General features: G+C 52.3%; 1 protein-coding gene across 1 annotated transcript; it reads right to left on the bottom strand.

The window, feature by feature from the left end:
- Positions 1-3,449: 3,449 nt before the first annotated feature.
- Positions 3,450-10,906, bottom strand: ZBTB7B (zinc finger and BTB domain containing 7B). Its single transcript, XM_083167866.1, has 2 exons — positions 9,831-10,906; positions 3,450-6,023 (listed from the first exon to the last, which is right to left on the bottom strand). Exons 1-2 carry the CDS (start codon positions 10,865-10,867, stop codon positions 5,624-5,626), a joined length of 1,437 nt encoding a protein of 478 aa, XP_083023992.1. The 5' UTR covers positions 10,868-10,906; the 3' UTR covers positions 3,450-5,623.
- Positions 10,907-16,042: the final 5,136 nt, after the last annotated feature.

Below are 16,042 nucleotides of genomic sequence, written 5' to 3'. Positions count from 1 at the left end.
TGGTGCAGGATCTCAGAGACCCCCAGGATACAGCCACTGGGCAGCTGTCCCAGATCGCTGGTGCTGTAACCCACATGGTGCAGCATTGCAGAGACCCACAGGATACAGCCACTGGGCATCTGAGCCAGATCCTGCCAGAGCGCTGGCGCTGTATCCCACAGGGTGCAGAGCCGCAGATGTCACAGCCACTGGGTAGCTGAGCCAGGTCCTTCCAGAGCGCTGGTGCTGTATCCCACATGGTGCAGCATTGCACAGACCCATAGGATACAGCCACTGGGCAGCTGAGCCAGATCCTGCCAGAGCACTGGTGCTGTATCCCACATGGTGCAGCATTGCACAGACCCATAGGATACAGCCACTGGGCAGCTGAGCCAGATCCTGCCAGAGCGCTGGCGCTGTATCCCACAGGGTGCAGAGCCGCAGATGTCACAGCCACTGGGTATCTGAGCCAGGTCCTTCCAAAGCGATGGTGCTGTATCCCACATGGTGCAGCATTGCATAGACCCAAAGGGTACAGCCACTGGGCAGCTGAGCCAGATCCTGCCAGAGCGCTGGTGTTGTATCCCACATGGTGCAGCATTTCAGAGACCCACAGGATACAACCATTGGGCAGCAGAGCCAGATCCTGCCAGAGCGCTGGCGCTGTATCCCACATGGTGCAGCATTGCAGAGACTCACAGGATACAACCATTGGGCAGCAGAGCCAGATCCTGCCAGAGCGCTGGCACTGTATCCCACAGGGTGCAGAGCCGCAGATGTCACAGCCACTGGGTAGCTGAGCCAGGTCCTTCCAGAGCACTGGTGCTGTATCCCACATGGTGCAGCATTGCACAGACCCATAGGATACAGCCACTGGGCAGCTGAGCCAGATCCTGCCAGAGCGCTGGTGTTGTATCCCACATGGTGCACCATTTCAGAGACCCACAGGATACACACTGGGCAGCTGAGCCAGATCCTGCCATAGCGCTGGCGCTGTATCCCAGATTGTGCAGCATTACAGAGACTCACAGGTTACAACCACTGGGCATCTGAGCCAGATCCTGCCAGAGCGCTGGCGCTGTATCCCACAGGGTGCAGAGCCGCAGATGTCACAGCCACTGGGTAGCTGAGCCAGGTCCTTCCAAAGCGATGGTGCTGTATCCCACATGGTGCAGAGATGCAGACGATACAGCCACTGAGCAGCTGAGCCAGATCCTGCCAGAGTGCTGTATCCCACATGGTGCAGAGATGTAGAGGATACAGCCACTGAGCAGCTGAGCCAGATCCTGCCAGAGTGCTGGTGCTGTATCCCACATGGTGCAGAGATGTAGAGGATACAGCCACTGAGCAGCTGAGCCAGATCCTGCCAGAGTGCTGGTGCTGTATCCCACATGGTGCAGAGATGCAGAGGATACAGCCACTGAGCAGCTGAGCCAGATCCTGCCAGAGTGCTGGTGCTGTATCTCACATGGTGCAGAGATGCAGAGGATACAGCCACTGAGCAGCTGAGCCAGATCATGCCAGAGCGCTGGTGCTGTATCCCACATGGTGCAGAGATGCAGAGGATACAGCCACTGAGCAGCTGAGCCAGATCCTGCCAGAGTGCTGGTGCTGTATCCCACATGGTGCAGAGATGTAGAGGATACAGCCACTGAGCCAGATCCTGCCAGAGCGCTGGTGCTGTATTCCACATGGTGCAGAGATGCAGAGGATACAGCCACTGAGCAGCTGAGCCAGATCCTGCCAGAGCGCTGGTGCTGTATCCCACATGGTGCAGCATTGCAGAGACTCACAGGAGTGGGCAGCTGAGCCAGCTCATGCCTTAACTAAGCAGAGATTACCAAGGTGCCTGGTGTAACATAGTAAGATACTAGAATCATTGCATGACGCAGTATAGTGCACCTTAGGTTAGGTGTATTGTGTAACATACTATAGATATGGCTGATTGAGGACATAAGCCAGGACCCTCCCCATCTCTGCTACCACTAAATACCCTTGCTAGGTGTGGCATCTCCATCGCAGTATGGCCACCAGTGTACCCGGGTAAGTGTAAGCCTGACGGCACTCCTGCTACTAACCACACCTACACTGCCCTAGTCACACCCACACAGCACTATCCACACCTCCTGATTATTTTCAGGCCCATGTAGCCCGTAGTCTGGCCCTGCAGAGGGTGGGCCTCATGGTTTGTGGGCGGAGCTATTTCGCACAGCCCAGTTAGGTCGCCAGAATAAAAACACAACAGATTTTTTTCATTATATTTTATTTTTTATCCATTAGCCTTCATTAAAAAAAGCAAAACAAAAAATTTAATTTTAAATAATCTTATTTTCCCTCTTTTCACACCAGTGTAGAAGTTCAAGTAAAAGTGTTCTCATAAGGAAGGCACACCCTCAGCCCCCCAACCTCTCGCTCTCCAGTCCCCACCCCCCCACCCCCAAAATGGGAGGGATTTCTGTGCAACCACTCCCCCTCCCCCAGCCGCCTACCAGCACTGCAGGGGTTAATCTGATTAGTGCAAGGACAGAAACACGGCGCACAAAAAAGGGTGAGGGCACCCCGTATTGTCCGCAGCGTCCAACTGGCTGGCTGATTAGGCAACTGGATGGGGGGGGGAGGTAACTGGTTTGTACTGGTCCACGTTACAGAACAATCAGAATACATCTTCCCCCTACTAAGAGGTTCTGCAGCAGCACTGAGCACTGTGTTGGATGTAAACAATGACACACCAACGGCACATAATTGTACACCCCAGACATTGTGGTGGGGTATTCTATCATGCAGCCATGAATTAGCCCCACAGAGTACGAGTGAGACAGAATTGGGAATATATACTCAGTGACAGAATATACTACAGCCACTTCATACAGTAACCTGGTTAGAAATGAATCTCTAAATGCTGAGGAGAAACGAGGAGCTGGAATGATGCAGCTGGGGGGGACCTTGTGCCCATCGTCACCCCAAGATCGGAGCAAGAGAGGGGGAAATTTTCTTCTTTTACAAGTCATTGCAGTTATGGCTTTGGAATTTGCAGTACATGAATTCAGGACCCTAAAACCCTGCTGACAAACTTATATACAGACATTATCACAGACACACATATGTACAGATCACGGCTCACTGGGATCCAGCCCCCTCCCCCGCTACTCCCTATTTACAGCAACACTCACGGGAGTAAGGAACAAACAGATTTTTACGGTCAAAATCATGAAAGTGCTTGAGATACCTGTTGTGTGCAGCTGCGGGACATGACCAATAAGTCACAGCAACGAGGATACCCCTAACTATAGAGCATCTTATCTGACAGGAGGCCGCATACAGCCATTCCCAGATTACTATTCATAGCATTACTTACTGGATAGGCTGCACATCCAGTGATGTCACTGGCTTCTAGTGACCGGATAGGCCGCACTATCAGTGATGTCACTGGCTCCTAGTGCCTGGAGAGGCTGTACTCTCAGTGATGTCACTGGTTTCTAGTGACCGGATAGGCTGCACTATCAGTGATGTCACTGGCTCCTAGTGACTGGATAAGCTGCACTCTCAATGATGTCACTGGCTCCTAGAGAGTGGATAGGCTGCACTATCAGTGATGTCACTGGTTCCTAGTGACTGGGGAGGCTGTTCTGCGTGTTATGTCATGGTCTCCTAGTGACTGGATAGGCTACACCCTCAGTGATGTCACTGGATGCTAGTGACTGGATAAAGCTACACTCTGTGATGTCACTGGCTCCTAGTGACTGGATAGGCCGCACTCAGTTTCAGCCCCCACAATAGCTTACTCTTCTATAAGTAAACAACCGACCTGCTCTATATAAATATACTCTGGCCTCCCCAATGTGAGGATGACATATGTCTCCATACGTCACCTAACGCCTCCTGTTCTCTGGGAGAAGAAACATCCTAATGTGATCGGAATGGATTTTAGTGACATGTGGCTAATCATGGCCATAAGAGCGTCCACAGGAGCGTTCTATGGGATTACGTGGTGTGACAAATGACGCAGCTAGCAAAGTGCAAACAGCCAGCAAGACAAAGGGGTGTGCTGGGGGGGGGGGGAGGGTGTAGGAACAGTGGGAGTGCTACAAGACTCGTATGGAATACTTCTCATCATAGCTTCTGTAAGCGTGCAGGACAGAGCCCTGGACACGCGCAAGACAGCCCGCCCGGCACCCGCAAGACAGCCCGCCCGGCACCCGCAAGACAGCCCGCCCGGAACACGTGGGTGGCTGGATCTAATCCAGAGGAACCTTGGTCTGGAATGTTACCTAGAACATACACCGCACCAGTTGTTAATGGATAAAGCGCAGGAATGACTATGATAAAACAATAATATGGGGTTTGGGCCTCGTACAGGTGGCAGCAGAAATCATCTACGTCTCAGGCGCATCGTCCTACTGACCGGACAGAGGTACTCGCTACCACTATACAGTACTCCATACCGCAAGCAATTTACACCAATAATTTAAAAAAAACATACAAACAGAAAATCCAGCTCCTGCATTTGGGGGAGCACGGCCCACCCCTGCACCCCAGTGTTTTCGCAGTGGGCCCATATGCTTATTACCACCAACACCCCCAAGGCCACTCTGGTAATATCTACATCAGCAAATACAGGGTCCTGCTGCGGCCACTGCTGTCCCCCCTCTTTAATAATGGGATATTAGACAAAGAAACCCACAGTCATCCTTGAGGAGAGTATGCAGAGGCACGCTCAGCCCTGGGAGCCATCCCAGGTATTACGTGTGAAGCAGATGTAGGACTACAAGTCCCAGCATGCCCCTTACAGCAGTAGAGTTTGCCCAAGCCCGGCCCATTTTATATTGCGCCTGCACAGGCTGTGGAGCGGAACTTCAGCCCCAAAATGAGGATTCAGCTGGAATGATGCCTGCGGAGGCATTGGCGCATCATTACGCACACGAGAAGAGTTCCGGGGTGAAGAGAGGTGACATCAATACTGTCCCCAAACATCATTACAAAGCAATACAGAAATCTAACACCAGGGGGCGACATTCTCAGAAGGCACAACACCATGAAACCAGGGACAGTACAGAGCCCCCCGGCCATCGCTCCCATCCCCCTCCCCCCACTATTGCAGAGTCACCCCGAACAGCCAGCTCACAAAACAAAATTATTGCTTTTCTGACTTATCTCTATGTAAATTTAAATTTATATATACTCCTTAATATATATATATTTATATATATTTGTATCTTCATCTCTATATACAGACAGTATATATTATATATCTTATTCAATAAAAAATAGCGATTATTAATATCTTATCCTAGGTCTGGAGAAGCAAATTTGGAAAGAGACACCTCATCGGGGAGAGGCCGACTGTAAGTGATCCCTGAGGCTTAGGAAAAGCATCCTATTCCCTCCCCAACATCTCCCAGCCACCCCCCCCCCCCCCCCACAGGCTGGACTATGTCAGACTGTCTATCAATATAATGACATCATCATGAGAGGGCTGTGACATCACGAGTTACGGGTGGAGGGGAGAGACATACCCCACCATTTAGAAGGAGCAGTGGGGACGCGGAGGACTTAGCAGAAGTGCTGACAGGAACTACAGTCTATAGAGGCTCCATTCGCTTGTGAAGGGATCGAGGGGGGGGGGGGGATTACAGTCATTGGGATGCTACGAAGGGTCCATAACCAAGGGCCCCTCTGGGCTGCCCCCACCTGAATGGGGCCGTGGCAGCCCCCAGTACCGCAGCATAGACAAGCGGAGGTCATCCATTTTGCCGTTGGCCAGGTCAAGGGCGGGGCCAGGGATGATGCGCTGGGTGGGCGGATCCTCCTTGCGTCGTCTCCTGGTACGCACTTCCAGGCAGTTCTGGCCCTTCATGTGCCGCTGGAGGTGGTCTTCCTTGGCGAAGGCTTTATGGCATAGCGAGCACTCGTAGGGACGGTCCCCGGTGTGCAGGTGCATGTGGTTCTTCAGATCGTAACTGTGCAGGAAGCGGGCGCTGCAGTGCTCACAGCAATATGGCCGCTCCCCTGTGTGCTTCCGCATGTGTATCTTCAGCTTGTCGTTCCTGGGGAGAACAAGGGAGAGGTATGAGGCACAGCGAGCAAAGCCTATAGTGCTATACAGGGGAATGAGGTACTGCGAGCATAGCCTATAGCGGTATACAGAGGTATGAGGCACTGTGAGCATAGCCTATAGCGGTATACAGGGGTATGAGGTACTGTGAGCATAGCCTATAGCGGTATACAGAGGTATGAGGTACTGTGAGCATAGCCTATAGCGGTATACAGGGGAATGAGGTACTGTGAGCATAGCCTATAGCGGTATACAGGGGAATGAGGTACTGCGAGCATAGCCTATAGCGGTATACAGGGGTAGGGGGCAGTGTGAGCATAGCCTATAGCGGTATACAGAGGTATGAGGCACTGTGAGCATAGCCTATAGCGCTATACAGGGGAATGAGGTACTGTGAGCATAGCCTATAGCGGTATACAGGGGAATGAGGTACTGTGAGCATAGCCTATAGTGCTATACAGGGGAATGAGGTACTGTGAGCATAGCCTATAGCGGTATACAGGGGAATGAGGTACGGTGAGCATAGCCTATAGCGGTATACAGGGGTAGGGGGCAGTGTGAGCATAGCCTATAGCAGTATACAGGGGAATGAGGTACTGCGAGCATAGCCTATAGCAGTATACAGGGGAATGAGGTACTGTGAGCATAGCCTATAGCAGTATACAGGGGAATGAGGTACTGTGAGCATAGCCTATAGCGGTATACAGAGGTATGAGGCACTGTGAGCATAGCCTATAGCAGTATACAGGGGAATGAGGTACTGTGAGCATAGCCTATAGCGGTATACAGGGGAATGAGGTACGGTGAGCATAGCCTATAGCGGTATACAGGGGTAGGGGGCAGTGTGAGCATAGCCTATAGCAGTATACAGGGGAATGAGGTACTGCGAGCATAGCCTATAGCAGTATACAGGGGAATGAGGTACTGTGAGCATAGCCTATAGCAGTATACAGGGGAATGAGGTACTGTGAGCATAGCCTATAGCGGTATACAGAGGTATGAGGCACTGTGAGCATAGCCTATAGCAGTATACAGGGGAATGAGGTACTGTGAGCATAGCCTATAGCGGTATACAGGGGAATGAGGTACTGTGAGCATAGCCTATAGCGGTATACAGGGGTAGGGGGCAGTGTGAGCATAGCCTATAGCGGTATACAGGGGTAGGGGGCAGTGTGAGCATAGCCTATAGCGGTATACAGGGGTAGGGGGCAGTGTGAGCATAGCCTATAGCGGTATACAGGGGAATGAGGTACTGTGAGCATAGCCTATAGCGGTATATAGGGGAATGAGGTACTGTGAGCATAGCCTATAGCAGTGTATAGGGGAATGAGGTACTGTGAGCATAGCCTATAGCGGTATACAGGGGTATGAGGTACTGTGAGCATAGCCTATAGCGGTATACAGAGGTATGAGGTACTGTGAGCATAGCCTATAGCGGTATACAGGGGTAGGGGCAGTGTGAGCATAGCCTATAGCGGTATACAGAGGTATGAGGCACTGTGAGCATAGCCTATAGCAGTATACAGGGGAATGAGGTACTGCGAGCATAGCCTATAGCAGTATATAAAGGAATGAGGTACTGTGAGCATAGCCTATAGCGGTATACAGAGGTATGAGGCACTGTGAGCATAGCCTATAGCAGTATACAGGGGAATGAGGTACTGTGAGCATAGCCTATAGCGGTATACAGGGGTATGAGGTACTGTGAGCATAGCCTATAGCGGTATACAGGGGTAGGGGGCAGTGTGTGCATAGCCTATAGCGGTATACAAGGGGTATGAGGTACTGTGAGCATAGCCTATAGCGGTATACAGGGGTAGGGGGCAGTGTGTGCATAGCCTATAGCGGTATACAGGGGTAGGGGGCAGTGTGTGCATAGCCTATAGCGGTATACAGGGGTATGAGGTACTGTGAGCATAGCCTATAGCGGTATACAGGGGTAGGGGGCAGTGTGTGCATAGCCTATAGCGGTATACAGGGGTATGAGGTACTGTGAGCATAGCCTATAGCGGTATACAGAGGTATGAGTCACTGTGAGCATAGCCTATAGCGGTATACAGAGGTATGAGGCACTGTGAGCATAGCCTATACCGGTATACAGGGGTATGAGGTACTGTGAGCATAGCCTATAGTGATATACAGGGGTAGGGGGCACTACGAGCATAGCCTATAGCGGTATACAGGGGTACGAGGCACTGCGAGCATAGCCTATAGCGCTATACAGGGGTACAAGGCACTGCAAGCATAGCCTATAGCAGTATACAGGGGTAGGGGGCAGTGTGAGCATAGCCTATAGCGGTATACAGGGGTAGGGGGCAGTGTGAGCATAACCTACAGCGGTATACAGGGGTAGGGGGCAGTGTGAGCATAGCCTATAGCGGTATACAGGGGTAGGGGGCAGTGTGAGCATAGCCTATAATGGTATACAGGGGTATGAGGATACAGAGCGGGGGTGCATATGGTGGCGGTAATACAGGGGTAGGGGCAGTGTGTGTACAGCCTATTGTGGGATACGGATGGGGGGAGGGGGTGCATGGTGGCAGTATATGGGTAGGGGGCAGTGTGTACATAGGCTATAGAAGGATACAGAGAGCGGGGGTGCATATGGTGGCAGTTTACTGCAGTACCCAGGGGGGCACCTACAGGCTGGTACACAATACTGCAGTACCCGGGGGGACACCTACAGGCTGGTACACGTTACTGCAGTACCGAGGGGGGCACCTACAGGCTGGTACAGGTTACTGTAGTACCGAGGGGGGCACCTACAGGCTGGTACACATTACTGCAGTACCCGGGGGGACACCTACATTCTGGTACACATTACTGCAGTACCCGGGGGGGACACCTACAGGCTGGTACAGGTTACTGTAGTACCCAGGTGGGCACCTACCGGCTGGTACACGTTACTGCAGTACCCGGGGGGACACCTACAGGCTGGTTCACATTACTGCAGTACACAGGGGGACACCTACAGGCTGGTACACATTACTGCAGTACCCGGGGGGACACCTACAGGCTGGTACACATTACAGCAGTACACAGGGGGACACCTACAGGCTGGTACACATTACTGCAGTACACAGGGGGACACCTACAGGCTGGTACACATTACTGCAGTACCCGGGGGGACACCTACAGGCTGGTACACATTACTGCAGTACCCGGGGGGACACCTACAGGCTGGTACACGTTACTGCAGTACCGAGGGGGCACCTACAGGCTGGTACAGGTTACTGTAGTACCCAGGGGGGCACCTACAGGCTGGTACACATTACTGCAGTACACGGCGGGACACCTACAGGCTGGTACACATTACTGCAGTACACAGGGGGACACCTACAGGCTGGTACACATTACTGCAGTACACAGGGGGACACCTACAGGCTGGTACACATTACTGCAGTACACAGGGGGACACCTACAGGCTGGTACACATTACTGCAGTACACAGGGGGACACCTACAGGCTGGTACACATTACTGCAGTACACAAGGGGACACCTACAGGCTGGTACACATTACTGCAGTACACAGGGGGACACCTACAGGCTGGTACACATTACTGCAGTACACAGGGGGACACCTACAGGCTGGTACACATTACTGCAGTACACAGGGGGACACCTACAGGCTGGTACACATTACTGCAGTACACAGGGGGACACCTACAGGCTGGTACACATTACTGCAGTACACAGGGGGACACCTACAGGCTGGTACACATTACTGCAGTACCCAGGCTGATACATGCAGCTGCAGAAGAGCAGCCCATAGAAGGAACATGTGACCCAGACAGTTACCTGGTGAATCTGACACTGCAGACCTGACACACGAAGGGCTTCTCTCCCGTGTGAGTACGCATGTGACGGGGCAGTTTCCCAGCTCCATGGATAATCTTGTGGCACACGGGGCACTCCTGGGGCATCTGTGACCGTCTCCTTCTCATCTGTTTGCTAGGATCGTCTAGGGCGGTGGCTGTCATCTCCGGATTCTCCTGGTCAAGTGGGTTCAGGAATGGGATATCTGAGGGCTCCCCGTCAGACAAGAGGTCCTCAGGCGGAGAGAGATACCGGCCCACCAACCCGTTGTCGGATGTGTATCGGTTGTGGCTCAGAATGCTGTCATCTGGAGGCAATTCAGTAGGTGACGGGGCCTCTACCGGGCTGATGGCCCTTTCCATGGAATCGTCCTCTACCACGTAGGGGCTTCCGTTCTGGGCCCTCTGGCTGGGCTGCAGGAACTTCCTCCTGCGCTTGCGGGGAATGAGTTGCACCGGCTTCTGGTGCAGAGGCATGGAAAGCATGGTTGGGTGGGGGCCGTCTACCTCTGGAGGTGGAGTGGTGTCCTCACCATTTTCCTGGCTGCCGTAACATTCCAGATACTCACGAGCTCGCAAGAACCCTTCCAGGTCCTCCGGCTCTACTCCCATCTCCTCCCGACTGCCGTTGCAGCGCAGGATTTCTACGCAGGCCTCCACCACGCATGGGATCTCCAGCAGACGGGCAGCGCGCAGAACGTCTCGCATGTTTGCATTGCTGATGGTCAGCGTGGCTGTATAGGCAAAGTCCAGGAGGGCCCCCAGGGCATCGGGCTTCAGGAAGTCCAGCTGACACACTTCCCGTGATGGTTTAGCAGATGGCGTCCCGGTGAAGAGCTTGCGGAAGTATTGGCTGCAGGCGGCTAGCACTGCACGGTGAGTGCGGTATTCCAGGCCCTGGGTCTTAATGGTGATGTCGCAGAGTACTCCTCGGTGGCGCTGCTCGTTCAAGCTGCTTAGTAGATCACTGCTGTGATCCGGGAATGGAATCCCGATGAGCTCATCTTCTGAACTGGCCATGGTCACCTGCAGGAGAGAGAACACATAAGCGCTAAGTCCCTGAAGATGAAAGAGACGGAGGCTGCTCCTCTTCCCTTGTTCCCCAACCACAGAAGCGCCAGGCTGTGCCCATACAGTGACAGCACTAGAAGCAGGTACATAGCCAGGCCACTCCACACCAGTCAGGGAACCTCAGCCACATGTCACCATCACAGACCTCTTACAGTGATGCTATAATAAAGAACACAAAGGGCGGTATCTAATACCACGACAAGGGGGCTTTCTAGGGCGAGTATGGCTTCTTTTCACAGAGGAAAAGCCCCGCCATTTTAATGGCCACACCCACCATTTCCACCTCGCTAAAAAGAACCAGCGTCATTGGAAATGGCGAGTGAAGGAGAGGGAGTAGAATACTCTGATGGCACTGCTCACCGTATAGCTCGCTATCAGAGTATTGAATATACCCCTCAAGGTGTCCTGTGCAATAATCCATGCCATCTAACCCAAACTGTACGCATGCAATCTCTTCAGTGACATCACAGAGTCCAATCAATCCAGTCACTAGGAGCCAATCATATCACAGCATGCAGCCTATTCAGTCACTAGGAGCCAGTGACATCACTGAGTGCAGCCTATCCAGTCACTAGGAGCCAGTGTAATCACAGAGAGCGCAGCCTATCCTGTCACTAGGAACCAGTGACATCACAGGGAGTGCAGCCTATCCAGTCACTAGGAGCCAGTGACATCACAGAGAGCGCAGCCTACCTAGTCACTAGGAGCCAGTGTCATCACTGAGAGCGCAGCCTATCCAGTCACTAGGAGCTTATGACATCACTGAGTGCAGCCTATCCAGTCACTAGGAGCCAGTGACATCACTGGGAGTGCAGCCTATCCAGTCACTAGGAGCCAGTGACATCACAGAGAGCGCAGCCTATCCTGTCACTAGGAGCCAGTGACATCACAGAGAGCGCAGCCTCTCCCGGCACTAGGAGCCAGTGACATCACAGAGAGCGCAGCCTATCCAGTCACTAGGAAACAGTGACATCACAGAGAGCGCAGCCTATCCAGTCACTAGGAAACAGTGACATCACTGAGTGCAGCCTATCCAGTCACTAGCAGACAGTGACATCACTGAGTGCAGCCTATCCAGTCACTAGGAGCCAGTGACATCACAGAGAGCGCAGCCTCTCCCGGCACTAGGAGCCAGTGACATCACTGGGAGTGCAGCCTATCCAGTCACTAGGAGCCAGTGACATCACAGAGAGTGCAGCCTATCCTGTCACTAGGAGCCAGTGACATCACAGAGAGCGCAGCCTCTCCCGGCACTAGGAGCCAGTGACATCACTGAGTGCAGCCTATCCATCACTAGGAGCCAGTGACATCACAGAGAGCGCAGCCTATCCAGTCACTAGGAAACAGTGACATCACTGAGTGCAGCCTATCCAGTCACTAGCAGACAGTGACATCACTGAGTGCAGCCTATCCAGTCACTAGGAGCCAGTGACATCACAGAGAGCGCAGCCTATCCAGTCACTAGGAAACAGTGACATCACTGAGTGCAGCCTATCCAGTCACTAGCAGACAGTGACATCACTGAGTGCAGCCTATCCAGTCACTAGGAGCCAGTGACATCACAGAGAGCGCAGCCTATCCAGTCACTAGGAAACAGTGACATCACAGAGAGCGCAGCCTCTCCCGGCACTAGGAGCCAGTGACATCACTGAGTGCAGCCTATCCAGTCACTAGGAGCCAGTGACATCACAGAGAGCGCAGCCTATCCAGTCACTAGGAAACAGTGACATCACTGAGTGCAGCCTATCCAGTCACTAGCAGACAGTGACATCACTGAGAGCGCAGCCTATCCAGTCACTAGGAGCCAGTGACATCACTGAGTGCAACCTATCCATTAATAAGGATCTACCCCTGTATACCCTTGTATATATTGTCTTGTTCATGTGTTAGTGAGGTGCAGCCGACTCTGTATAATTTGTGCAGAGGATACCGCAGCTGGTGACGATGACACAGGAAGATCAGTAAGATCTGTCAGCAGATAATACTGGGATGGGGCTTTAAACCTCCGCCTAACTCAGCGTGATAACATCACCCCTCATCTCTCTGATAGACCCCAGTACAAAGCCAAAGTGTGCAGGAGCCATGGTCACAGGGTCATAACTGTGCTGCAGTTACAGGAAAAGGGGGTAGATGGGACGGGTGCCGGACAGGATCCCGACAGTCATTTACCCAACGTCGGGATTCCGACAGTCAAAACCCAGACAAACGGGGGCCCGACAGCCACCAGCTATTCTCCCTCTGTGGACCTAAATATAAGGACACATGGCAGTAATGCTCTGCAGATCTCAGTATAAGGACACAGGGGCAGGAATGCTCTGCAGACCTCAGTATAAGGACACAGGAGCAGCAATGATCTGCAGACCTCAGTATCAGGACACAGGGCAGTCATGCTCTGCAGACCTCAGTATCAGGACACAGGGCAGTCATGCTCTGCAGACCTCAGTATCAGGACACAGGGCAGTAATGCTCTGCAGACCTCAGTATCAGGACACAGGGCAGTAATGCTCTGCAGACCTCAGTATAAGGACACAGGGCAGTAATGCTCTGCAGACCTCAGTATCAGGACACAGGGCAGTAATGCTCTGCAGACCTCAGTATCAGGACACAGGGCAGTAATGCTCTGCAGACCTCAGTATAAGGACACAGGGCAGTAATGCTCTGCAGACCTCAGTATCAGGACACAGGGCAGTAATGCTCTGCAGACCTCAGTATCAGGACACATGGCAGTAATGCTCTGCAGATCTCAGTATAAGGACACAGGGGCAGGAATGCTCTGCAGACCTCAGTATAAGGACACAGGAGCAGCAATGATCTGCAGACCTCAATATCAGGACACAGGGCAGTAATGCTCTGCAGACCTCAGTATAAGGACACAGGGCAGTAATGCTCTGCAGACCTCAGTATAAGGACACATGGCAGTAATGCTCTGCAGACCTCAGTATCAGGACACAGGGCAGTAATGCTCTGCAGACCTCAGTATCAGGACACAGGGCAGTAATGCTCTTCAGACCTCAGTATAAGGACACAGGGCAGACCATTACACACAGGTTATATAATATGGGTGAGAGCAGGGTGATACCTGCAGGGACGCAGACAGAGCAGATTACGTGTCAGGGAGGGGGGCCCTTACACAACAGAGGGGCAGTCACCAAGTGTCCTGTTCTGCAGCACAACCCCACCTAAGGCAGCGATGGGCGTCCCTCCCTGCTGGGGACAGGACAGACCAGTTATCCCAGTAAGGCTGCCATCTGTCAGTACAAGCTGAGGGGCACTGCCTACAGGTGCATGCCGGTCACTGCTGCTATCCCTGTATTACACCACACACAGGAAATATATACAGCACTGCGCTATATAGTACCTGGTACCAGGACACGCTGCACCATATAGTACCTGGTACCAGCACACGCTGCACCATGCCATATATACTGCACCATATAGTACCTGGTACCAGCACACTCTACACCATGCCATATATACTGCTCCATATAGTACCTGGTACCAGCACACGCTGCACCATGCCATATATACTGCTCCATATAGTACCTGTACCAGCACACGCTGCACCATGCCATATATACTGCTCCATATAGTACCTGGTACCACCACACGCTGCACCATGCCATATATACTGCACCATATAGTACCCGGTACCAGCACACGCTGCACCATGCCATATATACTGCTCCATATAGTACCTGGTACCAGCACACGCTGCACCATGCCATATATACTGCTCCATATAGTACACGGTACCAGCACACGCTGCACCATGCCATATATACTGCTCCATATAGTACCCGGTACCAGCACACGCTGCACCATGCCATATATACTGCTCCATATAGTACCTGGTACCAGCACACGCTGCACCATGCCATATATACTGCTCCATATAGTACACGGTACCAGCACACGCTGCACCATGCCATATATACTGCACCATATAGTACCTGGTACCAGCACACGCTGCACCATGCCATATATACTGCACCATATAGTACCTGGTACCAGCACACGCTGCGCCATGCCATATATACTGCACCATATAGTACCTGGTACCAGCACACGCTGCACCATGCCATATATACTGCACCATATAGTACCCGGTACCAGCACACGCTGCACCATGCCATATATACTGCACCATATAGTACCCGGTACCAGCACACGCTGCACCATGCCATATATACTGCTCCATATAGTATCTGGTACCAGCACACGCTGCACCATGCCATATATACTGCTCCATATAGTACCTGGTACCAGCACACGCTGCACCATGCCATATATACTGCACCATATAGTACCTGGTACCAGCACACGCTGCACCATGCCATATACACTGCTCCATATAGTACCTGGTACCAGCACACGCTGCACCATGCCATATACACTGCTCCATATAGTACCCGGTACCAGCACACGCTGCACCATGCCATATATACTGCTCCATATAGTACCCGGTACCAGCACACGCTGCACCATGCCATATATACTGCTCCATATAGTACCTGGTACCAGCACACGCTGCACCATGCCATATATACTGCACCATATAGTACCTGGTACCAGCACACGCTGCACCATGCCATATATACTGCACCATATAGTACCTGGTACCAGCACACGCTGCACCATGCCATATATACTGCTCCATATAGTACACGGTACCAGCACACGCTGCACCATGCCATATATACTGCTCCATATAGTACCAGGTACCAGCACACGCTGCACCATATAGTACCTGGTACCAGCACACGCTACACCATGCCATATATACTGCACCATATAGTACCTGGTACCAGCACACGCTGCACCATGCCATATATACTGCTCCATATAGTACCCGGTACCAGCACACGCTGCACCATGCCATATATACTGCTCCATATAGTACCTGGTACCAGCACACGCTGCACCATATAGTACCTGGTACCAGCACACGCTACACCATGCCATATATACTGCACCATATAGTACCTGGTACCAGCACACGCTGCACCATGCCATATATACTGCTCCATATAGTACCTGTACCAGCACACGCTGCACCATGCCATATATACTGCTCCATATAGTACCTGGTACCAGCACACGCTACACCTATCCATATATGCTGCA

The sequence above is a fragment of the Crinia signifera genome, chromosome 12 (assembly GCF_055691185.1).
Source record: "Crinia signifera chromosome 12, ASM5569118v1, whole genome shotgun sequence".
NCBI classification, from domain to species: domain Eukaryota; kingdom Metazoa; phylum Chordata; class Amphibia; order Anura; family Myobatrachidae; genus Crinia; species Crinia signifera.
This window is presented reverse-complemented; position numbering and strand designations above follow the sequence as displayed.